At 45.7% G+C, this 25,082-nt stretch overlaps 1 protein-coding gene across 1 annotated transcript in view; it reads right to left on the bottom strand.

Annotated features, from left to right (window-relative positions):
• The window catches only part of BMPER (BMP binding endothelial regulator), a 501,081-nt gene extending 484,942 nt beyond the window's left edge, over window positions 1-16,139 (bottom strand). The window contains exons 1-2 of the mRNA XM_069613241.1: window positions 14,883-16,139; window positions 10,811-10,896 (exon numbers count right to left, since the gene is read on the bottom strand). Coding sequence (XP_069469342.1) covers window positions 10,811-10,896; window positions 14,883-15,033 — 237 coding nt within the window. The 5' untranslated portion in view covers window positions 15,034-16,139. The remainder of the gene's footprint in view (window positions 1-10,810; window positions 10,897-14,882) is intronic.
• Window positions 16,140-25,082: the final 8,943 nt, after the last annotated feature.

Raw genomic sequence — 25,082 nt, 5'->3', positions numbered from 1 at the left:
TATAAGAACACATTGACCCTACTCCAGGTGGGAGATACCTGGACAAGTTTGCAAAATGGTAACAAATTCTGGCACCAGCTGGAGTCAGGACGTCAGTAAGCCTTGCGGTTTCTTTGTACCCATTTCGTAAAGTAGGGTTCGGCTATCATTTCACTTCTATGGAAAATAGCATATACCATATAAGGCCATGATACAGAAAACAGAAGTACAGCACCGATACGTGGCGTTGTGTTGATGGGCTGTACGGAGAAATCTGCCAGCCCATGGTTGCAACATAAAAAATCAAAAAAGAGTCCATAGGCCCGCCTCTTTGAGAACAAGCATGGCTAAATGACCTGTTCTTTGGGAGGGTACCCACTCAAGAGTCTGCAGCCACACTTTAGCTCACTGTACCGTTCACAGAAGGGAAATATCAATTTTCATATCTATCTTTGTCCCGCCCATATGGGCAGTCCAGCACCGAAATGCTATGGCAATTCCCCTCTGAGCAACAGTACCAACAGCAACCCCATACACGTGTTTCAGGGTTGCAACATGGGCTGTGTGAAACGTGTACGACTGATTAGACATGGCCACACAGAATGGTCCTAATGCAGGCCTCGGAAAACATGTAGAAATTCTGCCACAGCAACTGTAAATAGAGCTCCCTTTGGTTCAGATTCTGAATGTTGCGCGCTCTGTAAATGCATCCGTTTCTCACTCAGTGTATACAGTTTTCGATCAGTGTGTAAATCACCTTAATTCTATAAATAAACGACCAAGGTCCGCTGTGCTTAATAGCTTTTCTTATGTTGTTCATTTATGGGTTCAGCTCCCCTACTGGCTGCCTGTCCCATGATAATCTTGAGTTATTAACCTACTGCCTCCATTTCTTTAGGATGTTGTCAGAGTATGAAAATAAAAGAAGGGCTGATAGGCTGTGACACTTTAAATGTGCATTTGCTGACCAAAGGCAGCCCTTATTTATGTATTTATTTAATGTGATAGGGTTAAATAAATTAACCTTTCACATAAAAAACATGATACATCATAAAAATCAATCATAAAGCATAATTAATGTATTGTATATATAATCAATCTAAAATTAATATATTGTTGCATAATGTATCCAAAAATTCAGCTTTCCTAAAAGGTAACAATCTACCATACTCATGGAACGCATTTTAAAAATTCTTAGAAAGATCAGACCAGAAAAAGTGACCAACATCATTGAAAGCAGCAGAGTGGAATTAGACTAAGTTTTTTTTTTAGCAATGCCAATCTGCTTAAAAATGTTAGAACCTAATATGTTACATGGTTTCATTGGCAGAATTCAATCTATTACAAAATTTGTCTGAATTTGGCCGTTCCACCCGATCAACAAACCTGCCCAGAAATTGCACTCTAGACTATTGAAAAGGAAAACAATGAAAGATAAGTTGTCTTAAAGTTTGAACCTCATTGCAACCCGAAAAGAAGTTACAAAGCTTTGTTATCACTCTCTCTTTAGAGCGTGTTGCAAGGATCTCATTAGCGTGCAGCAAGTTCAGACGAACCCTTAAAAAAGTGTAAGGCCAGTAGGGATTAGGGAGTTTACTTGCGTACCTAGGGAAGATTTTCAATAGCTTAACTATAGTGGTCAAAGAACAATACATAGCATAGCTTCACATTTGGTCAATAGTTCTGATCCAATGCCACATAAACAATGTTTTATTGACTTTAGTGTGAAGGGAAATTAATACTTCAACCAACTGACCACAGTTGCTAATAATTAAGTTGAAAGGCATTGTAGCTGTACTGTCACAGATGATTGTCTTGTGCTCAGTATCTCACCAATTCCTAGTAAAAAAGACCCTTATACCGAGGAATTCATTTCACCATATAATGTTAAGACTTTTCAACAATACCATCCCTTTAAAGAAACCAGCCCCAGCAGAATCCTAAAGGATGCAATTGGTAGACCTGGTGGAAGATTACAAATCTTTTTCCACAAGCGACCCTCATTGACAGACCAATCAAGCTCAAAAACCTGGGGCTCGATGTCCATCCCATATAAGATAGAGGGCACCACCTTTGCGTTATAGAATTGAATTGGTGGTTTTATAGAGAATCCACAATATTTTTGGTTCATTTTCCTCATTTGGAAGGCAAATTGATCAATTTTACTCTTCAGCCTATCCACTATTTGAGTCTTGTTCGGTGTAGCCCAAAATTCAAATCCAATATATATAACTTGTTTAACCAGCATTAGGTCCATTTGCCCAGCGGTCCAAGTAAACCTATCGGGTTTATTCCATTTTTTAAAAAACTGATAATATTCAACTTCTTAGAATTTAAAAAAGCTAATTTGCTGATGCCTATTCCTCTATAGTGTTCAATAGACGCTGCCGCCCCAGTGGAGTAGAATCCACTAGGACTACATCATCCGCCTGAGCAATTCATGGTACATTTAGAAAACCAATTTTAGGACCAACAAAGGCAGCCTTCTATTAATGATCACCAATATCTGAAAGATATAGGTTGAACAGACACGGAGCCAGAAGGCAACGCTGACAAAGCCCTCTATATGTGTGTATTGGTATGGGAAGGCAACCGTGTCTGTTAAAACCTAATCTGCACAGTCATATTTTCATGACAATGCTTTATCAATACTAACAGCATCATTGGTATTCCCCATGATTTCAACTTCCACCAAAGCAATCTGTGATTTGCTGTATCAAATGCCTGGAAGAAATCTATCAAGGCAACATACAAAGGCTGTGCCTCATCTTCCCAAGACAGCTAAATAATAAACCATTGAGCACTGTAATCATTCCCTGAAGAAAGCCTTTTTGATATATCCGCAATTGCCCTGTAGTTATAGCCCAGGCTTCAAGTTCCGAGAGGATTAAACCAGTAAAAACCTTATAAGCTGCATCAAGAAATGTAACCCACCTGTAATTTACAGATTTTGTCTGATTGCCCTTCTAATAGATGGGTACCACATTAGATATTTTGCAGTATGGAGGTGTCCGTTTAAAGCTTTAAATCTCCTTAAGCAGTAAAAATATGATATTACCCATAGGACTCTATCACTTTTAATACCGAGTTACTGGGTCCGTTAGGACCTGCGGAGAGGGAGCTAGAGGCCCTCTTTAAGTGATAGTCCATGTTGGAAACATCAAAGGACAGTTTCCAACTCAGGTATTCAATATTCACCGCCACCATGAATTCAGAAGGCTTATATAGCTCTTGAAAATGGGATCTCCACAGTTCTTCAGACATTGTTGAATAAAAGATGTTTAGAAGTCGAAAGAGTGTGAAAGAAACAAGTGGAGACGACCACTCATGGCCACTGCATTCTAATCGGGACAGCATAATTGATATCATTGGAAAGGCAAAACATTCCAGGGCCCTTGTGCCAAATGAGTTGGCCATGACAGTATTGAAAGCAGATCCAGGAAAGTGGCCAGTGCTGATATGTAATCTGTTCTTCAAACTCTGCCAGCAGAGGGAGATCCCACAATCCTGGACCTGATCCATAAAGTTCCCTGTTTATAAGGTTGGAGACCAGCTGGCACCTGAAAACTACCACCTGATATCCTTATTAGACACCACAGGGAATTTGCAACATGTTTTTTAAAACACTTGCAATCAAGGGTGGATGAAAAGAGTTGTTACATCCTTTAAAAACTAATTTCCGAACAGGTGCCAGTATGAATCTAAACTTGAGAGTTCTGGATAGAATGATTAATAATGCAAGAAGTAAATTGAGCCCTTCTCTGTATATTGCCTTTGTGGATTTCAAATCTGAATTTGGCCTGGTTAATAGGGAGCAACTCTGCGAAAAATTGTCCATTTGGGGCTGCCCTGTGTGGCTCTTACAGATAATTAAGTCCTCACATGAGACATGAGAACACCACTGCTAGGATAAGATTGGGATATGGAAACCACCTAGCAGGTGAATTTAGTATTAACAGAGGAGTCAAACACGGTTGTATGATGGCCCTGCTCCTCTTTAATTTATATTTAGCCAATTAGATCCGCCGTTTACAGGAGGTAGTGAAATGGTCATCTAAAATTGGTCAAGATCGGATTACTGCAATTTTGTTTGCAGATGACCTTGTGCTACTTAGTCAGATGGTAGCCGGAATTAAGGGTCTATTAGGTGACTTGATTAGATACGCCAACGAAAACGAGTTCACCATAAACCTAGAGAAAATCAAGGTGTTGTTGGTATCTCACAAAAAATAAACAAGATGTCCATCGAAACACAAATAGGACAAATTCGGTATACGTCTGTATATAAATATCTTGGCCTTGACCTAATGCATAGTGTGAGCTATGAAGACATAATAAAATCTAAAACCACAAAGGCAAGGCACTTCAATTTTTTGATTTGCCGTTTTGCAAGAGGTAGGGCTGGTTTCTCGATGAGTGGGATTTTGTTATTATACAAGCAATGGTTCTGCCCCTCTATACTATATGGATTAGAGGTTTTACAGATGAATAACCTAGAATGGCTAAATCACATTGTAGGGTTATTTTGGCGTAACATTTTGAATCTGCCACAGTGTACCCCTATGGATTATCTACGGCTAGAACTGGGTCTCCTATCTCTAGAGGCAATGATATTAAAACACAGAGGGGAGTTGTTCCTCTGAACGCAAACCATTAGTACGGACTAATGATTGGCTTGTGAAATCTCTTACAGTCCTGTGGAGACAAGTAATGTGGATAAATATCTGCAGCTGATAAAAACATGTTTTTTTGTATAAACTGGTATCCAGATTTCTATCGCAAGGCCAAATATGGGACATTAAAGAAAGTGTTTGCGAGGAAGATAGCACAGTGGGATTAGTTGGTTAATTCTGCTCACCTAGAAACACTCCATGGTTACGCTCAGGGGTCACTAATAATGCATAAATAGATGAGACCACAACCTTATCTTCTGATTTGTCATGAGGTGAGAAGACTTAGACTCTTAACATGGATTAACCAACTCCTGGTGCTTGCCTCTTTGGGCGGGTGTTTAAAAATGCATGTGAACCGCATATACTGTAGAATTAGTATGATCCCTGGGAATAAGGAAACAGTGAGGCATATCTTCACGGAATGTCTGAAAATTGGGCTCAGTATACATGATATACTTAGGACAACTGGTACATCATTAGGAGGCAATATTAGACCAGCAATTTTGGACCTACTGCTTCAACACAAACTCCACTTCAGTACATGTTGCTTTGTATCAAATATGGCTTATCATTAGAACATATATTACGAAGGAATACAAACAGCAATCCTGTGGGGAAATACATACTGAATTGGTCTACCAGTGAGCACTTAACCGATGAAGTTACTCGATATTTAAGTTTTGGAATTATTCTGGAGATCTTAGGGTAGTGAGTTTTATATGTCAATGTGTATGTACCTCTGTGTGTTAGCTCTGTTTGATTCAAATGCACAAATATTATGACCTGATTTAGAACTTTTTGAATGAAATGTTAAGATTTTTTAATGAATTTTAAGGTTTTCGAATGAAATTTAGAATGTATGTTTTTATGGAATTATCTGTACTTGAAAATGTTAGCAATGCAGCTTGGCTTGCTTTGTTTTTAGAAAAACTATAGATCTGGAAAAAGGAATCTATTTTAAGAACATGTGAATGCATTTTTAGAATGGGTATATGTATGTATTTAAAAATGCACGTGAACAGTTCTATGAACTAAAAAATATAAATAAATGAAATGAATGAATGGTTCTCAAAAGGGGATCTCCAGAGGTCTTTGGACACTGAGTTGCTCTGTAACTCAAGCTGTGGAATACTTATATCATTTATTAGTGTCCAGAAATTACAGGTGTCTCCGGCTACAAACGTCCTCAACATCATTCCCCCATCATTCTGTACCATTACTAAGTGGTGAGCCCTTAGCCAATTTTTATGGCTTGGCTTTTTTTCAATTCATGTTTTACCCAAAAAAAACGAATTGCTATTTTTTTTATTTTATTTGGGGGGTCCCCACAAACCTCCCATGTCCCTATGTTATCAATTCCACCATGACCCTCTCCCACCCTTTTTCATCCTTTACCCGACCCCCATATATATTTCAATTCGTTTTTTTTCAATGGATTGTTTTATACTAACATGTTTACCTTACTTTCAGCTCTCTGGGTGGATCAGGAAATAAGCTTGGGGAATAATGAATTTCAGGGACGGTCTCATGTTATGAGCCCTAAGGTAAAACCATGGAAACCACTCATCATAAACGGTGGTGTTTGAGAGCCATTCTCTTTGGATTGGTTAATCCAGCATGACTTGGTCTAAGCCTCCACATCTTCTCCTGGGCATATCTTTTGCATTCTTAGGTGTCCTGTATTAGTTGATGCTTGGCGATGGAGTAACCATCACTCACCTACAGTCCTCAACCATCACGCATCTATCTTGCGACCCTCCAAGGGTAGCCAAAGACAGGGGTGTTGCTAGGTATGGAACCGAGCTGGGGCTTCGTTAATGTCGGGATTGTCAGGACTCGGGGCTAGCTAGCCTTTTGGTTGTAGCCTCCGAGCTTCTATCCTGTGGTACAACTAAAAGCCCTGCCTAGCAATGCCTCTGCCCAAAGGACACAATGATTGCTGCCCTTACATGAAAGGCAAGCTTGAGCCTTTGAGGTAACAGGCTCTCACAGCTACAGGCACTGATGGAGCCGAGAATTACTCGTCCATGCGCACTCAAGGTACAGAGGCACACATTCACGAGTGACCTCCTTAATAACCAGAGGTGAGCGATTCCATTGAGTCCGCTCATGACGGCAAGAGTCAAGAGAAGACAAATGCACACACTCATCCCTCAGTCATATGTGCTGCTTGTGTTCTCCTAAGTATGTAACCTCCCGAGGAGGAGCTAGAACCTTCCACAGCTCCTTCTCCATGAGGGAAGCAGAGCGAAAGCGTGGGTCATTGAGGAGAATAGCATAGGCCAGTGTGTACTGATGACCTGTGAGAAAAAACACGCTTTCTCTTCATGCCGTTCATCAGAGCCTGTACCTTATGCTTAAGCCAACGTGCATTTCAGTTTAGCAGAACACCTGTGCAAGCTCTTTAGAATATGCTTGCCCTTTCTGTAAGTAAAGTAAAAAGCTGTGCTTCACTCTCACATTTCGCCAGTAAAGGACTATTTCAAACACTAAATAAAGATTATGGGGCTAAAAAATATTTTCTAATAAAATGCCCCGTGATGATTCATTTCGATGATTTACATAAACCTTCTATATGCAATCTAACAACATGAATAGGGGGTCTGCACAATGAATTGCTCTTAACAGATATCATTCCGGCTAAATCATCTTAGGATCTTCAAGTTTTCTTCTGCAACTCATCCTTCCTACATCTCTACACACGCCACTCAACTGCATGACTCTACATAGACGCAATGCCTTGTGCTGGAGGACACTGGGTGGTCTCTAGTCATTCAATGCAGCACATGTCAACTCAACTTATGTTCACCTGAGTGGAGATTCGTCAAATAATTGGAAAGTCTCCAGGGGGATAAAATGAGCAATGCACATTCGTGGAGCATGGCTTTGTCATTCTGGGGCTCGGCCCGCCCACCCAACTCCATATGTTGGCAAAATGCACACACGCATTCTAATCTTTCTGACAATTTTCCCATACTTTGGACTTCGGTCCCCCGAGGGCACTACTCCGCAAGCGCGTTCAGGCCACTAATGAAATAAAGGTGCTATATAAATCACAAACTAATATACTACTGCTAATGCGTCTGGAGTTTTTCAAGTTTGACCTGCCTGGACTGACCCGTGTCCTCTCTCTTCCAAGATGATATTGGTTGGAAATTCTTCCTATTGGTCCACTCAAGCAACCAGAAAAAATACCTGAAATAATTCTATTTCTTTTCACAGAAAGGGAACCAGTGTGTGCACAACACTAACAGCCATCTAGACTGACCAATACATGACTGGTCAAATAAAACATTTATCAAAATCCAGACTTGGCAAAAAATGAAGGAGGCCCTCAAAAAACCCTTGACTTGGTTAGTGAAGTCAGGGAGATATCTCATCAGGTCCACTGCACCCATCATTACACCCCCAAACTAGCCACAATCACAAATCGACTCATCTCTCTGTTTGTGGTTTAAAAAAATAAAGAAACGAAGCACTGAATTATGTTTACTTGCATTACAGCAATAGAGAATTGTATATTTGAACATGTTCCACCTCACCCCCCTCACCAATCCCACCGACCCTCACATTGACACGTCCAGCGATCAAAGAAGGTAGGAGACCTGCAGGTAGCGAGTGGTAACACGAACCGCATACATGTATCTCCGCTTACCAACTAAATTCAATAGCTAGAGGCATGGAATTCCTAAAGTGGCCCCTGAAATGCCCCTCACCCACACACACCAATGCACTCCTACAGACAGAACCACACAGAGGGCAAACAGACATATTTGCCCTTACCCATGTTCATCAGTAGCAATTATGCACTGACCTGCCCTCCACAGGACTGGCAGGAAATGGGTGGCAGGGCCTATAGACATGCAAAGCCACCAGCTCTGACCTCTGAGCATTAAAAATCCCTCACACTCCCCTCCATGTTCCTGCCGGCAGGGTGAGGGGGGGGGGGTGGATAGGCTGATCCCCCTGCCTGACAAACAGACATAGATGGTAATTGGGGGTCGGCCCAGAGATACCCAGCCGCGCTCCCACCTACCAGGATCACTCACCCCCCAAGACACTGACATACTGTTCTAGCCCTCAGCTAGCAGGAGATGGTGAGGACCAGAAATCCCTGACCTGACAATAGGACACATGTAGAGAAGGGGAGGGGCCTGGAAGCACCCAACCTTCCAGACCAGGCCCTGCCGCTTTACCTACATAGCATTCACTAATACCAAGACCACATACCCCTGCTAACCACCACACTGGCCACAAGAGAATACCCTTAGGGCCTCGAGTGGATGTAAATGACAGAGATGGCCTTTAAAAAATCCCAGGAAACACAACAACACAGATTCTCATTCTGTAAAACCATCATTGTGTATAGCGGGCTGGCGATTTTGAACACCTGTGATTTAAAGTGCAATAACTGGCACAGCACATCTGCCAATATTGGATGTGTTGGCCTTGTGTACCTTTTCTATTTCGATGTCAATGTGCCTAACTCACTGATAAACGGCCATACCTCCCAGGCATTCAGACAACTACATGCAGGCTCTCAGAATGTAACCCGGAGCTTCTACGAATTTGGGTGGCAGTGGTTTAAAAAAATACAGAAACGAAGCACTGAATTATGTTTACTTGCATTACAGCAATAGAGAATTGTATATTTGTAACATTAGCAGCACTGCAGTAATTTGGATAGCCCTTATTTATTTGTTGTGAATTTGATAATCAAGGTTAACCTTACACATAGCACAAATGTACAAAAAAAACAACCATTACATTAAATATAATTATTTCTATTACACTATTTTATAATCCCAATTAATATTCCAATATTACATTTACAAAGGTGCCAAGTTACCTATACATATTCACAGAAATGTTGTAACCAGTGTCCAATCGGATCCAAAATGTATGGGGAGTTGTGTACCAAAAATAAAAAATAAAATGTAAAGCGCTTAGTGCTCATTCACAGGTGCAAAAAGTCAGCTTGTAAACACAGTAGACTGTTGGCACATTTTAGTGATTTAATGACCATCTAGTAGAGATCATATGAATGTGATTATAAAATGTCGGTACCGCTATTGTAAGGCGTCTCATGACCACTCGCCAGGCTCTCCCAACCCTCTTGCGTGGTATGCGTGCACTGGCACCTGTGAGCCATGCACGCGCCGGGTAAAGCCACACTGTGCCGCTGGGCTTTGCAGAGTCACGGGAAGCGGTGACAGCGTGAGATACGCCAGTGCCTTGCAAGCCTCGTCCCGTCTCCAGTGCCACGCGGAACTGCGGGTCTATCCCAGCTGCCGCCGGGAGGGCGCGCGCGTGACCGCTGGCCCAACACATGCACGCACATATACGTGGGAAAGACGGTCACGCACGAACGTGGGAGCAAGCCACATGCAGGCAAGCAAACGCACAAACACAGAGAGGCGCGACCTTACACGGGCATTGAGGAGCCGGCGCACGCACCCAGGCGCACGCACCGGCCGAGAGGTACAGGCACCAACACATCCATGAGCAAACACACATAAGGTCACACAAAAATCCCTACTACACGCGTATAGACACATGCACGTGTGATATGGAAACAAGGACAAGCACATGAAGACGAGCAACGCAGAGAGGCACACACACTAACTCATAAATAGGGAAACACACAAAAGGATAACTACACACGGATAGACACACAAACACATGCACAGGGTCGGAAATGGACAGATGTTGATTAATACACGCAGATACAGAAACAGCAGCACGCACATCCGCAGAGTGGAGGCACCGGTACACAACACGCGCAGGGTGTGGAGGCCCCCACACGCAATAACAGAGGGCGTGCTGAAGCGTAGCTACAGACACAGACAAAGAGCCTGCCAGACAATCTGTACATAAAAGCACAGCGACTGCGTGCACACGCGGGCGGCATATTCCCAGGGACACTGGAACGCTAGCTAGTGGGGTGCAGTAATTGGCTCTGCCGCGAGATACCTCAGCATGCACACTTTCAGCCACGAGGGGGCACTACAGACTCTGCCAGTCCACAGGCGGAGACGCCGGTCTGCGAGGTGCACCTGTTCGGCTGCAGCATTGCACGCGCTGGCTGTGTACCTGCCGCTCCTTCACGCAACATCCTCACAAACGCGGGACCGGCGCGCGCCGTGCGTTTCTCTTACCAGGCAGACGCAGGAGATGCAGGGGTTGTCGGTGATGAAGGAGATCTGCAGCACCTCGCCTTCGTTGGTGCACGTCGCCACGGACCCTGGGGGAGGGGAAGGAGAAGGTAGCGTGTTACACGCGAGGCAGGGGCAGCGCGACAGCATGGCACCCCCAGCCTTGCCTGGGATGAACACATTAAGCTCCCCGGGATAGCCGGGGCATCGTACCTTCTACATTGCGAAATGTAAAATGCCATGGAACTGGGTGAAAAAGAAGACAGCGTTTATTTAAAGCGATGCCCAGTGGAGGCACTATGTAACTAATCTATATGCGAGAAAGAAGTTCTTCATTTTACACTTTAGCCTGTTCTTGTTTATTTATTTATGCATCTATAAAGCGCTTTAAACCCGGGGGCATCAAGGCGCTACTTACAGTAATAAGACACCACATGCTGGCCGCATTGCGTTTCCTCGCTACAGGTGTGCAGCAAACTTGTTTAGGCAAACTAGAAACATATACACCAGTGGACATGCTGAGCTGTATGCGAATGTGTACAAGAACATACTTCAAAACAACAGAGGGTGGTGTTATGTAGAAGACTGCACCAGTGTATGTCCGTAAAATACAGCATTTTAGAATAGTGTGTTTTACTCGCATGGAGAAAAAAAAGCAGATCCCGTTCATTATGCATTTCTAGTTTCATTTAAGGTTGGGGTGCAGCCTGCAATGACATGCCGAGGAGCGACTCAACTGTGGAGCCGACCTATAGCGTAGCTACTTGCTAGCGTGCTTCACTGGAGATGTATCTGCTTCTGGGCGCTGTAATAACGAGTGTTAGTATAACCCCCGCACCCCCCCACACACACACGTCTACACCTCGGAGGGATGGGGAGTTGGGCCCGTCCTGCTGCAGGGGTGGGATGGGGGTGTGAGAAGGCAGCACTTAACTGTGCTCGTGAGCTGCCCACCTGAAGAAGTCAACGCTTGCTACCACTGATTTTGCCATCCATAGCGGTGTAACTAACACGTTACTAATGCAGCCCGAGTCAAGGGGGCAGCGGATGTTGGTACCAGGGAAAGTTGAGAAGCTGAGAGTTCATCCCAGTCGTAGACACGTGACTATCTCCAGAAGCGAATGGCTGCGGTGTATACCAATGCAGAATAAATAAGTAACATCGGTTTATCTTGGGAGCATTACAATGTACGTAACGTGTATATTCGGTGGCGCCTTTTATTGGCCAGATTATTCTATTAAGGGCTTTACGACATTGCGTGACGTGTGTCGTGTGGCATTTCGGTTGACATATCACATTTAATCCAAATGTCACCTTTTTTGTAACACTTTTTCCTCCCCCGAGTTGTCACGTGTACTGACTTTAATGGTAATATCGAATCGAAATGAATTGTAGCGCGACACGCATTGTGGGGGGTCTTCTAATCTGCTCATCGCCCGGGGGCACTGGCCGCATCTCTAGAAAGCGGAAACGCGAGAGACCTCGGCCGTTCTCCCCCGGGGCTCCCGCTGGGAAATAGGGGGGGGGGGGGCGAACGCCAGTTACAGGGGACGCCTGGGGCGTTATCTCCCCACCTCGAGTTCGGCTGTTGCGCTGAACGGACGAGACGGAGAAGGTGTCTGCGCAAAGGGCTCGCAATCTGCTGCTCCCCCCGCCCCTACCTCTCCCGCGCAATGAAAACGTAAACCTTGCTAAGCCCCGCTCTGCCCAACCGGTACAGGTGTGAATACCCCCCCCCCCCCCACCTTCTCCTCCCAAGAACCTTTAGACTAGAGCTATCCTAATCTGCGCACTCGGAGTTTCAATGCTTCTCTAACCCCTCTCTACAGAAGGTGCAAGGTTTCATGAACCTTTCCCATCAGAACGGATGTATATCTAGGAACGCTTTTCTGTATGATATTACGCACCATAGTAATGTGGGTTCTTATATAAAGACGTCCAGGCCGGCCCCCCTCGCTTCCAAGCGCTCGAATAGCAAGCGTTATTACAGCCCAAAGCGACGGTACTCATTTCATCGATCTCGGCATGTGAAAGGCTGAGTCAACCCTGTGTGGGAGATTCGTATCTGCGATGGGCAGGCTTTCTCCGTGTGGGTCGTCTGCACCTTTCCCTGCAATGACACGCAAAGATGCGCGGAAACGCACTCTCTGCAGATGCAACACGTGGCTGGGACGCTACATGCGTGCACAGCATATGCACATGTGGGAATCTCTCTGAGCATGTGCTGTGCATGCACATCAAGTGCAGATGTGCGAGCCTGGCTCAGCAGAACCTCGCTGCCCAAACCCTTCTCTTTGCAGCCCGAAATGACGGAAATGTTTCACTGCAGCAAGAACCCCTCTCCGACGAACAGATACATCGCAGAGCCTCTCTCTGAAGAATGCATTTTCACGATGCATGAATAACTTAAACAGACGGGTCCTTTCCAACCTAGATCACCCAACCCCTCACGGTGTAGCCTGCATGCACCCGCGACCCCTGACCTGCCCTGTACACACAGACGTGTGAATCTCTCCTTGCAAATCCTATAGATACGTTGGATTTTTTTCCTACAGAAACCCCACATCCCAATATATGTGTTCATATTCTGGAATACCACAAGCAGAGATGTAACCATATCTCCGCCGCACAGTTCACATTTCTGAACCTCTCACTTTGGAGTATGCACGTGTCCGCGAACTTCTCTGCACAGCATGCGAACTTGCCTCTGCGGAACGTGCAGATATGTGCGAACACCAGCACCTGTGCACATTGCCCTGCACAACGTGTGTAAATCGCGGAACACTCTACAGCAGGCACAGGCGTTGCTAGGGGTGGGGTGTGTGGGGGAGGGGGCTCTCGCCCTGGATCTTTTGGTTGTATCCCCGGATAGAAGCTCAGGGGCTGCAACCAAAAGGCTAGCGAGCCCACACATTAGCGGGCCCGGACCTTTCCCAGACCTAGCAACACCCCTGGCTGCAGGCTTTAACGAACTATCGCTGGTCCTCTCTTTGTAGAACTTAAACAGGTGATCTCTCTGCGGGACATACCACGAACTCTGAACATGTCTCGCCGGAGTTCACATATGTAGAATTTTAAAGATATGTGGGCGTCTCTCTCTGGGTCGTGCTGGGATAGAAGGGACGATGTAGGTAGGTTCGCTCTCCGCAGAACCTACCTAAATCGTCACTTCTATCCCAGAAGACGTGCTAGAGACCCACGCGAGCCTCGCTGAGGCGCGCAACGGGGAGGGCGGAGGGAGATATGCTTCTCGGCGCTAAGAACCTCTCTCCACAGAGTCTGTAGAGCGGCTCTCCCGCCTCCACACTCAGCCCCAGACATCAATGCTCGTTTCAATGTTTCCGAGGGGGGCCACTCTCGCTCGGACAGGGGGGTTTTCGGAGAACCGGGGCTACCAGTCGTTGACACGCGTTGCCAATCTGTGAGCCCCCACGTCCACCAGTGAGTGGCCGGCAAAGGCTTCCTTATTTCACCCCTGAACCACCAAACCCGGCCTTCTGATTAAATCATGGGGCATTTCCCCCGGGCGCCGGCTCAGAACTTCAGACAGGCAGAACCGCAGGAAGACGCCTTCGCTGCGGCCTTTTCAGACATCCCGTTCCCTGAGGTCCAAAGCCGCTTGGGTCTAAGGAGTAATTTAGTCGGGAATATATCGAACATGTACTGTAGGGGTGTCAGGAGGCTGCGGGGGCACCCACCCATTGGCAATGCATTGATATATATGTCCACACGTCTCTATTCGCCAAGTAAATGCGTACCAATAATTAAAAACAACATTCCTATCAACCGCTACACAGTGAACACACACGGAAGCGTCTCTAGTGTCGCGTCCGGAAAGAAATAGCTCAGCAAGTTAAGATGTGGCTGCTGAAATCAGGCGCCAAAGTTAGACTCTTGCCAGGAACAACTCAGCCTTCCCACCTGCAGGAAGAGGAAGCTGGCGAACAGTAGCGCCCACTATGGAATGGCAAAACGGCGGCCAGCAAGCGCTACCGTTCTCGTCGATTTCCCTGGCGTGTAACTTCATTGACGCAGCTGCGTTATCTAGAGGAATATTCCATGGCCGTGCTCTTACCTGTTAAGAAGGAGGCGGCCAGGGACATGTGCAGGAACGCGTAGATGAAGACGAGGCAGCCGATCTGGACCAGGGTCCCTTTTGCGAAGGAGCGGGGCTGCATCTTGGCTCTGACGAGGGGGGCGGCGGGGCACGTGCGGGTGGCTGGCATGGTGTTGCAGGTGGGCCCCAGTAAGAACACCCCCGCTCTTGCTGTGGGCGCCGCGAAGCCTCCTGGCAATCCTCTGTGCTAAGGCTGCTCCCCGCCCGCGCGGATGGGGTGTTGAGAGACTCCGATGCCCACCTGCTGCCCCGTGTCTGCAATGTAAGGTGCCGGGTGCCCCTTTCTAGCGTCTCACAACGCCTGCCAACACCTTGTGCTCCAATGGTGCGCGCTGGGTGAAAAGCGGAGCAGCACAGCCTCCCGGCGTTGGGGCATGAACAGGTCTGCTGGTCAACGCAGGCTTAGAGGAAATAAGAGCGTTTCAGCCGCCCGGCACTTCAAGGGTTAAGAAAGTCAGTGCACACTGGGTGAAATGGGAGCACCTCAGTCCCCACTGGGACTTCAGGATGTGTTGCGGTGCCTCCTGGCAGATTAACAATGAGCGGCGGCGGCGGGTGTGCAACAGACTCCCGGCACATTAATGATGAGTAGTGCCCAGTATGCTGGAGTCTCCTGGCAAATTAGCGATGACTGGTGCCGGTCATGCTGGAGGCTCCTGGCACATTAACGATGAGTAGTGCCGGGCATGCTGGAGCCACCCGGATCTTCAACGGTTGGCAGATGTGGCAGAGAGAGGGGGCGGAACTGTGACACTCGACTCGCCTCCTGTGCACTTCAGACGTAAAGGGCTCAGGGTGCCGGAGACGCAGCACGCGGGGTCATCCCCAGTCTGTGGACGCTGCACAGTGCCAGACACCCTCCAGAGGCTGCGGGCGGCTGCCCCGTTCACACTGCAGCCTGTGGGTGAGCCCAGGGCTAGGGACGAAGAACGCACTGGATGTGAGCCTGGTCGGGCAGGGAACGCCTGTGCAGGGTGCCTGCCCGGATGGGGTCCCGCCGGTATTCTCCCCCGCCCTCTCTGGGCTTCCAGCTCTCATCCGTGCCTAGGAGCCGGGCTGCGGTGCGCTCGGAGCTGGCGCTGGGATGTGCAGACTGCCTCCCCCGGTCTCCCAGATAGCACCGTCCCGACACATCATACGAGGGGGGAGGGGGTCAGAGACCTCTTACAAGGAGCTGACAGCGGCCAGAACGCCACCCCCCCCCCCCCGCCAGAAGAGGCCCATCGCATCACCCCTCCTTCACCACCCCTCTACATACCCGCCCCTTCAAGCACCCCTAATGTGCAATCGCCCCTCTCTCCACCGGCTACACTCCTCCCCCAGCACCCCCACTCTCCATCAGTCATCCCGTGGACCATGCGTAGACCCCCGCCCAGAAGGAGCAGTGCCACCGGCCGCTGGGACAGGATCCTGCCCTCTGCTGGAACCTGGTAGTGGACCCTGCCGGCAGCCGGAGATCTACGGATCAGAGACTCGTTTCCCACCGTGTTCTCTTAGACCTTTACTCCTGCGTGTTGGTTCATCGTGTCCGAGATCCCCTCCCCCTTTCATGTTACCCTGTATCTGTCCCTGATCTCTCCATCACCCATGTTCCATCAACAGATCGAAATCTCCTTCACTCCCCGGTTAATAACGAACCCAATTTCTCTCCCTGTGCACTCTCCTGCTAGCACTGTGTCGCCCTCCCTGTGTTCCCTTCCATTTTCCTCGCCACATTCCCCGCTTGTCCCCGTGTTTCTTGGCTCTGTTTTTCGTCGCCTGCCTTTGATCTCTCTGTAGACTGTCTCCCTCCCAGTTCCACCCCTGTCTGCTGGGGGGGGGGGGGTGCAGGGGGGTAGCACTGCATTCAGCTCAATGCAACCTGAGGGTTAACGCTTCAGGTCGCAGCAGTGGGCTCCGTGGTGCAAGCAATTCTCGGCCCATGACTGAGAGTGTGCGGTGCGTGTTACTACTGACAGCCCACGGCACGTCTTGGAAGGAAAAGCCGGGAGACGTGACGCTACTGTGTGATCCTACAGCATAGGCGCTCGGGGCTGCACTAGAACTCCGTTCACTTCACACACTCTTGCCTACCAGCAGCACTAAACAAAACAGGAGGAGGGACAGGAGGCGCGTCCATGAACCTGGCAGTCATTCACGCAACTGAGGGCACCTCCCCCTACTCCATGCAACTGCTACACTCTCATTATAGGGGCGGTGATTGAAACCCAAGGCAGAGAGCCTCTGAGCAGCAGTCCCTTCCTGGGTGTCCACTGACACTGAGGGCAGCAGAGCGTTGGCCGCCCGGGGAGTGCTGGGTAGCGGCAGTTCCCCTCCGGTTGCAGCAGAAGACTTCCGTTAAGTGATGGAAATGGAAAATGTAAAGGGGGATCCCACATGGGCCGGGGTGGGGGCGGAATTCCGAGGACGCGGAGCTGGCAGCTCAACTCCGCTCAAAGGAAATGTTCAAAATAATAATAGAACAAGGGTGCCATTTCTTTCATCCTGTTTCTTTTCAAACGCTACACTGTACATCAATTCCACTTGAAATCACTTCCAGTGCAGTGGTGCACCTAAAATACTCTTCCTAATGCAATGATTTAAAGTACATTTTCGGGCTCTATAGACACTGAGACGAATCAACTTCCGGGGTACCTGTGGTCCAGGGATGAATATCAGTTTCTAAACCATCAATTGGCCCCACACCTCTAGTTCACCAGAAGGGATCTGAACAGATTGGAAGCACAAGCACATTATACACCTCCTTGTCCAATTTTGGTAACGTATACGGAAGGGCAGGCTTATCTACGCAAGCTTGTGGATCGTTGGTTAGTTGCAACACAGCGAAAATACAATTATTACCCAATGATAAGGTTGTATAAAAATATCTACTTTATTATTATCACAGCAGACAGTTCTAGCAGTTCTAGAACACCCAGCTTCCTGTCTGTTGTGGATCAAAGGGTTTCTGTGGTTAATTGAGCTATCTGTGGTTCCTTATTAAAGCTGCACCTTTCCCTTCAAGCTGCGGTGAGACCAGACATTTGGTTGCCACCAAACCCCATACTTGTATCTTCTGAATGGGGTCACCTGCAGGGATGACTACTTTTAACAGCTGTCCCAGAAATGACAGGTCTCTACCCTTTATACTAAGAGGCGGGAGCTGGCTTCAGGTTGACACAGATGCATATCTAAGGTTGTTGGGGGTTTTTCCTTTCTTTTGTTAGTCCTGCGACCAGGCCCCTGTGTGCCTGTTTGAATTAACTGTGATTAGTATGCAACACTGCCACCAGCAAAGCAAACAAAAGGGCAGGGTGGATCCCTGGAGCCTTTGTTGCTTAATTAGGCAGGCCATGGCTATGGCATGAGGAAAGTGAACTGCCCAGCCCTTTAAGATGAGTTGGTTTACCCTGGAGATGGATCGGGATGCAGATTTTATTCATACATCAATAATCAAAACAACTTAGGTAGTTTGGCAAAGAGGGAGTCAGTTTTATTAACAAATATTGTGGGGTACATTTATCAGCCCAGCAGAACTCCCCTACATCAACAAACTGCATTTTCAGCAGTTACCAGCAGAATGGCTGCGCTGGCTCTGTTGAGCACCATGGCCTTGCACCAAAACTGCATTTTGCAGTCACCAAAATAATCGCTGCGCTGTCTTTACCAGGCACATATGGGGTGAGATGGATCATGGAACACCCCGAGAATGGCTGCCAGGATTTTCTTCATGTGCACCAAAGAAAAGAATACAAAGGCAGCGCTGCTATGCTGCCAGCTCAAAACTTCCCACTGAAAAAGAAAATGTCCTGCATTTAAAATGGCTGCGCACTGATGCTATTTTCATCTTTTCAACATTACCCAGGTTGGTTCCAGTAAGACACATTCATGTACACCCATATTCAGGGTGTACACCAGCAAATGGGGGCATTCCTCAATGAATGGCATGTTGTGTCAGACAAAATCTGTGAAAGAGCAGAGAACTTCACTCCAAGCCATACGGAAAACGCTTCACTTTTTGCAACAAAATAACCCAGACAACCCCTTCATAAGAAGTTCTCTCTCTCTTTGCTTATGTCAGTTTCAATGGAACCTTGTCTTGGACAGATTCCTGTGTAGTAGAAATTGACTGGGGCTATAAATAATGTTTAGAATCTAGATGCAAGCATTTGAAAGTGACATCCGAGCAGAATTAACCCACGTGGAAAATGGTGCTTTTGACAAACAAGAAAATGCCTTTTAAAAAGTGAAATGTTAAACTAAGGCCCTCTGCTTGCATAGAAAAATGATGGGGGCTTGCTTTAAGCATATACCTGATATTAATTTCTGAAAGACTTGCTTTTTAGTTAAGGGAAAGAAAAATAAATAAATAAATACAATTACTGTGAAACCAGCAGAACAGGTTTGACAAGCCCTGGTTTCAAAGTGCCCTGCCTTTCCTGAGAACAGGATCATTTTAAAAACATTTTTTTGTTAAAGCGCTCACACAGCCCACAGGCACCGAGGCGCTGTTACATGAATTGTTTGTTTTGTAGTTGAGTAATTGTTTTTCTCTTAGTTGCATATTTATAACGCGCTTAAACACCTAGAGGTTTCAAAGCGCGGACCCAGGGATAGAACCTGTGTTGCTTCGTGTCATCTTCCCCCAAGTGGTCCAGCATCCTGGAAACTATGAATAGGCCAAGGTGAAACATCTTGCACCCTCCTTAGACGAAGCAGCACTGTTCCAGCATGAAACAAAGGACTGCCAGGACACATAGGTGTGAATTCCTGGTGACATCTCCCCTCAACTCAAGTTGAAGGGCTTCAAAGGTGAATCCATGGCAACACCGGGCTAAACTGAACAGAGCCTGAAATTTGGCTGTGGTCTACAAAGGAATGCCCATATTTGGAACACAAAGCCAGCCCAGTTGATTTCATAGACTATGCAGGTTATGTCATTTATTTCAGTAACCAAAAAACATATTCATGTGAAATTATGAACATTTATTTGTCATGTTTGCACCAATTAAAATAAGACGTTGTAGGTTTTTCTAGCATGTTGGAGACGCAACTCCAAGGAAAATGTGAATTCTGGGGAAAACATACAAGGTACAACATTGAAAATGAATGAGAACAGGACCACTGATAATATGTATACATATATAAAATTGTAGAATTTTAGGTGAACTATTTTCCATGGAAATGGAGAAAGATTACCAGAATGGCTAAACAGCATTGTGCCCTCTTGGGATTTGGATCAGCACGTGTCTTATAAGACGTGTAGTCTACCCATATAAGTTTCCTGAGGATGGCATTCATAAATATGAGTGTTTTGCTCAATAAACTGATTTGGCAAAAGTAACTTTGGTAGAACAAAGGTTCTCAATCCGATTTTGCCTCCCATTCAGAGGGGGAAGGTTGGATTTGCATTCTGTTTGTTGTGTAGTATCCCTGACTCCTTGCTACTCCTTTCTACCCATGCAAAATTTGGTTAACAGGGGTCTGAGGGAGCGTTGCATGGGGAATTACTAACTGTGGTGCTATCAGAAAACACCTCCCAAAAATAATCTGTCCTGTATTCACTTGTTCATTACATATCTGATGTTAGAAGGTCAAACTAAGTGTGTTCTATCATTTTACAGTGTAATTATCACCACACTGGTGATTGCTCTCCCATATTAAATTTGTGTTTTTTTCATTGAAATTTAAAAATAAATAAATATTGTATTATTACACACCAGCCTGGTTCATGGTCCATTGTGACCTGGGTGTTTGTAAAGGTGGGTGTGAGACGGGTTGTGTGCCTTCTCAATTGAATTCATAATAAATAAAATAAAAGTATTTTGATTGTGCGCTGCATCCCCGGCCAGTAGGAAGAGTCCTTGTCTGGAGTGTAACGTGCCTTTGAAATCCTTAACAGATTGGGGGCTCATGCCGAGATTTCAGATAGTGTTGCCACCCGTGACGGTTTTACAAAGCAGGCTAACATAGAAAATGTAATGATCCTTTTTGTCGTTAGAAAACTGTGTTACACTGTAGCAGTGCCTTCCTAAAACCTAGACCCTAAGTATCAGGCCTGTGTGTAAAAATAAGGTAAAATCAATCCTGAACTAGACAAGAAGCAACAGAATATAGGTTTACTCTTATAAAAATAAACAAATAAAGAAAGAACACTCTCCATAATGACCACACTAGAGATAAACATGGCTAAGCAGCATCTTCTGCACAAATTATTTGTCAGAGGGGACTGGGCACAGTAAAATGAGGACATCTGGCTAGGAGAAATGATACAACAGGTCACCGCCATGAACATGGATGTGTGGCAAGACGGTGGTCTATTACATCAAGCCTTGAGTGAGTTGTATATGACTCCGAGAAAATTAAAGAGGAGCAGATTAAAATGGTCAGAATCACAGCCTAAATATATCTCCATATGAGAGTTATGGAGGCAAAATATGAAAAAAATAGAACCCTTGCACAAAACCAGTCTGAGCTCTTAACCCAAATCTAAACTGAGCTAAAACTAGTAGGAGAGAAATTGCAAAAGAGCAAAGATTCTAAGGTAGGATTAGAAAATTACATGAAACAGCTAAAAGAGGACTTTGGCTCAACAACAGAATCATTCAGAGCATGAGGCCCAAGTAGATACGTTAAAAAAGGAGTGTCAGGAAAAGATTGATAAAACAACAAGTGACCTATAATAGCGCCTGCTCAGAGCAGATAACTAATTTATTATATCAGATTAGAAAGTTGGAATAGGAGAATAATAAATTAATCAGTACAGAACTCCACCTCCAGACAGAATTTAACCAAGAACGCCAGACAGTACATACAATCAAACAACAGCGTGATGACCTGGCTGAACAGAGGGGCACCCTGCATCAGGAAAAATATGCCCTATGTCAGGAAGTGAGCAACCTAAAAACATATCTACAGAAAAGAGAGTTAGACCTCCATAAACTAAATGAACTACAAGTAGAATATGCAAAATTATTGGGGCACACCAGATGAGTGGAAGGTGTTCTAGAAAAAAACACCCAAGCTAAGAATTTGCAAAATCAGGAGATGGGTCTCCTGCAACAAAAATTGTCTCAGTATTCCCAAAACATACAGGCAGCACAAAAAGACAATGAGACCATCTGTGAGGAGAACAGTGGACTCCAGAGGCAGGTATCAGCTCAAGAAAAGGTGATAGAAGTAAGCCAATCCCTGATAGCAGAGCAAAAGGCTCAGGCCTTTGCCTACCATCAGGAAATAGGGGCTGAAAAGGAGAAACTGGAGCTGTCAGAGAAAGAATATGCTAGGCTGAATCCAAACTTGAGGGACCCTGAACAAGTAGAGAGGGACAGGGTAACCGTTGATCACAGTGTGATGCCCTCTGTACTACGGGCCTCAAACCCATTTACCAATTTGTATGCACATGGCATTGCTGACTACATGTCCACCAGTTCACAAGAACTGTGAGTCATGAGGCAGCCAGACTTAAATAGGCCTAGCGTGATTGAGCACGTAGGCCACCGCCCATCAAAGATTGATGGACAGCCATCCCTGCACAGATTCCGAAATGTTATGGCTGAAATATCTGATCAGGAAGACTCCTATGAGGAGAAACTCAGGGAGCTAGACCTATAGAAGCATCACTTACAAAGGAACCATTTGGTTTACTTTGCAGAAAAACTGCATGAAATCAGGCCCCAAAAGAGCATTCTAAAAACTTCCACCCAAACGGGGCAGTTGGGGGGGGGGGCTCCACTGACCCTGGAAGCAGAGCGTAGTCAGAAGACTACACTCCTCTTTGTAAGAGGGAGTCCCAGGGGGGTGACCCAGAGAGCCCAAGGTACAACAGTGTAGAAGAAACTAGGCCCCACCATTCTGAGAGCAAATCACAAGCTCAAAGAATCAGGGAGTGCCTAGAAGATAAAGATGGGACCTCAAACAGTAGCAGCTCTGAGTCTGAGGGCAAGTAGACTCAGGCAACATGGCAAAAGAAGGCCAATAAACCAAAGAGAGCTCTGGTGAAATACCCCATTAGGGAGATTAAGGCTTTTAGGAATTTTATAACCCTGTATCACAAAAATGCAAAATATTTTGTCTGAGAGCATCTGGAACTATATGAACAAATGATGGACCCTTTTCACATAAAAAATAGCCAGAACTGCATAGATTATGCCAAATAGATGTTCTCTCTGGAGTACTCCAGCTTCTTTTCGGGGCTGGAAGACCAGAACCATAAAAGGTGGTCCACGCATAAGGTGAAAGTTTTGAACACCAGGAAATTTATAGCACCACAAATCCTTATTTTTCTAAATTGGGATTGTGGCGTCGCTATATTGACGATATTTTGATCATGTGGAATGGTTCAGTTGCCCTGTTTAACAAATTCATGGGGTGGATTAACAGTCAAAATCGATATCTCAAGTTCACTTCTACACAGAGCAACTTGACAATCAACGTTCTAGACATCACAATTTGGGTTGATACCAGTTTAAACATTCTTCAAGTGAAACCATTCCACAAACCAACTGACCGCAACTCTCTTTTGGTTTTTGACAGTTGCCATCAACGGCACACCAGGGAGAATCTCCCTTTTGGCCAATTTTTGCGTCCTTTTCGGAACAGTTCAACAAAAGAGATCTTTTTGGCTGAAGCAAAGACCCTAAGTTTGAAATGAAATGCCAGGCAATACCCAAAGAAAATAATAAAACGGGCATTTAAAATTTCCACGAACAATAACAGTGAGGCTCTTTTAGAATATTGTGATAGAACAAAGGCGAAGAAAGGCAGAGTTTTTGTCAGTACATACACTCCCCTAGCCAATCAAATTACTAAGAATTTTGGAAGAATTGGCATATCCTGACGGGTGGAGCATGTCCACTTGAACCTCTGTTATTTGCTTTTAAAAGAGGACCTAAATTAAAGGATCTCCTCACGAAAAATGACATCTCTAGAGGCATTCAACAACAGAGTGTCGCTGAGATGTGGGGTTTGCCGAAAGTGTTAGGAAATGCACCCTGTGGACAAAGTGTGAACTGTCATCTAACTAGTAGAACCACACAAGCTGACCTAGGTTTGGAGAAACTATGGTCACAGGTGAAGTTTACTAATTGTAATACTATTTATGTCATCTATGCGATATGGTGTCCATGTAATAAACTGTATATAGGCATGACAAAACGTAAAATCAAGGTGAGGATTTCAGAGCAGAGAAGCTTCATTAAGAATAAGGTTTCCACAGATCCAATGGTAAATCATTTTCTGATGATGGACCATGGAACGGATGATTTCAGATGGACAGTGTTGATACACGTTACATCATCTAATAATGGCGAATCAGTGATCAAAAGATTACAGGTGAAAGAACATTGGTTGATTTTTTTGTGTAAATCAGCGGTTATAGGGCTGAATGAGGCTATCGATTGGAGCAGCCTGGTATAACAGATAAGTCCAGAATTTTGGCTAATTATCTTTGTGTCTTAATACCTTTGTGAATTATACAGATAACTTTCGGCTCAAGGGTATTATTCCTTGTAGAACGAATATGAATTCCATTTTAAGATGTGACTAATGTACGTTCCTCCGGTCGGATTATTAAGGAGCTACAAGTACATATGCGCTAGCGCTTATGGGGCTCGGGCAGTCCCGTCATCGCTTTATCCATTTGTTCTAAAATCGTTAAGAGAGTTTAACACTGTTACCTGTTAATGCAGCAGTAACACATTTGCTGCTCAACCATGAACTAGTCGTGGAGCGGTTTACCCGTGAATAATAAATCTTGGTTTACAACACCAGAGACTCGCCACACATGGCTTAACAACAACCAGACACGTAGAACGGTCACCTTTAAAAGCAACTTTGTTCGCAGACGCCACAGGATCAGGTGATTGACGATACGTGACCTTGACATAGGAGGAAGTGACGGAATGAATGAGACGCTGTTCTAGTAAGTGCCAAAGGACTGCTCCGCCACCCCTCTCTCTCTCCTCTTCTCACTACGTGTCCTTTTTCTCACTGCGTTCCCACAGTATGAGATTGGGTACTTATTGACCATTGTGCCGCAAGAAGGAATATTGATTGTGTCCTCTGCTTTTGCACTATGGTTTAGGCTTTGTTTGGAAACAAGCGGTTCCACTTTAAGGACGCATAAACAGTGAAATCGCATCCCGATAGTGGAGAGGTTGTGTTAGCCCTGAATAAGGA

This window comes from Ambystoma mexicanum, chromosome 5p (assembly GCF_040938575.1).
Source record: "Ambystoma mexicanum isolate Mex_15411 chromosome 5p, UKY_AmexF1_1, whole genome shotgun sequence".
Taxonomy (NCBI): domain Eukaryota; kingdom Metazoa; phylum Chordata; class Amphibia; order Caudata; family Ambystomatidae; genus Ambystoma; species Ambystoma mexicanum.
Note: the sequence above shows the minus strand (reverse complement) of the source record. Positions and strands in the feature narration are given on the sequence as shown.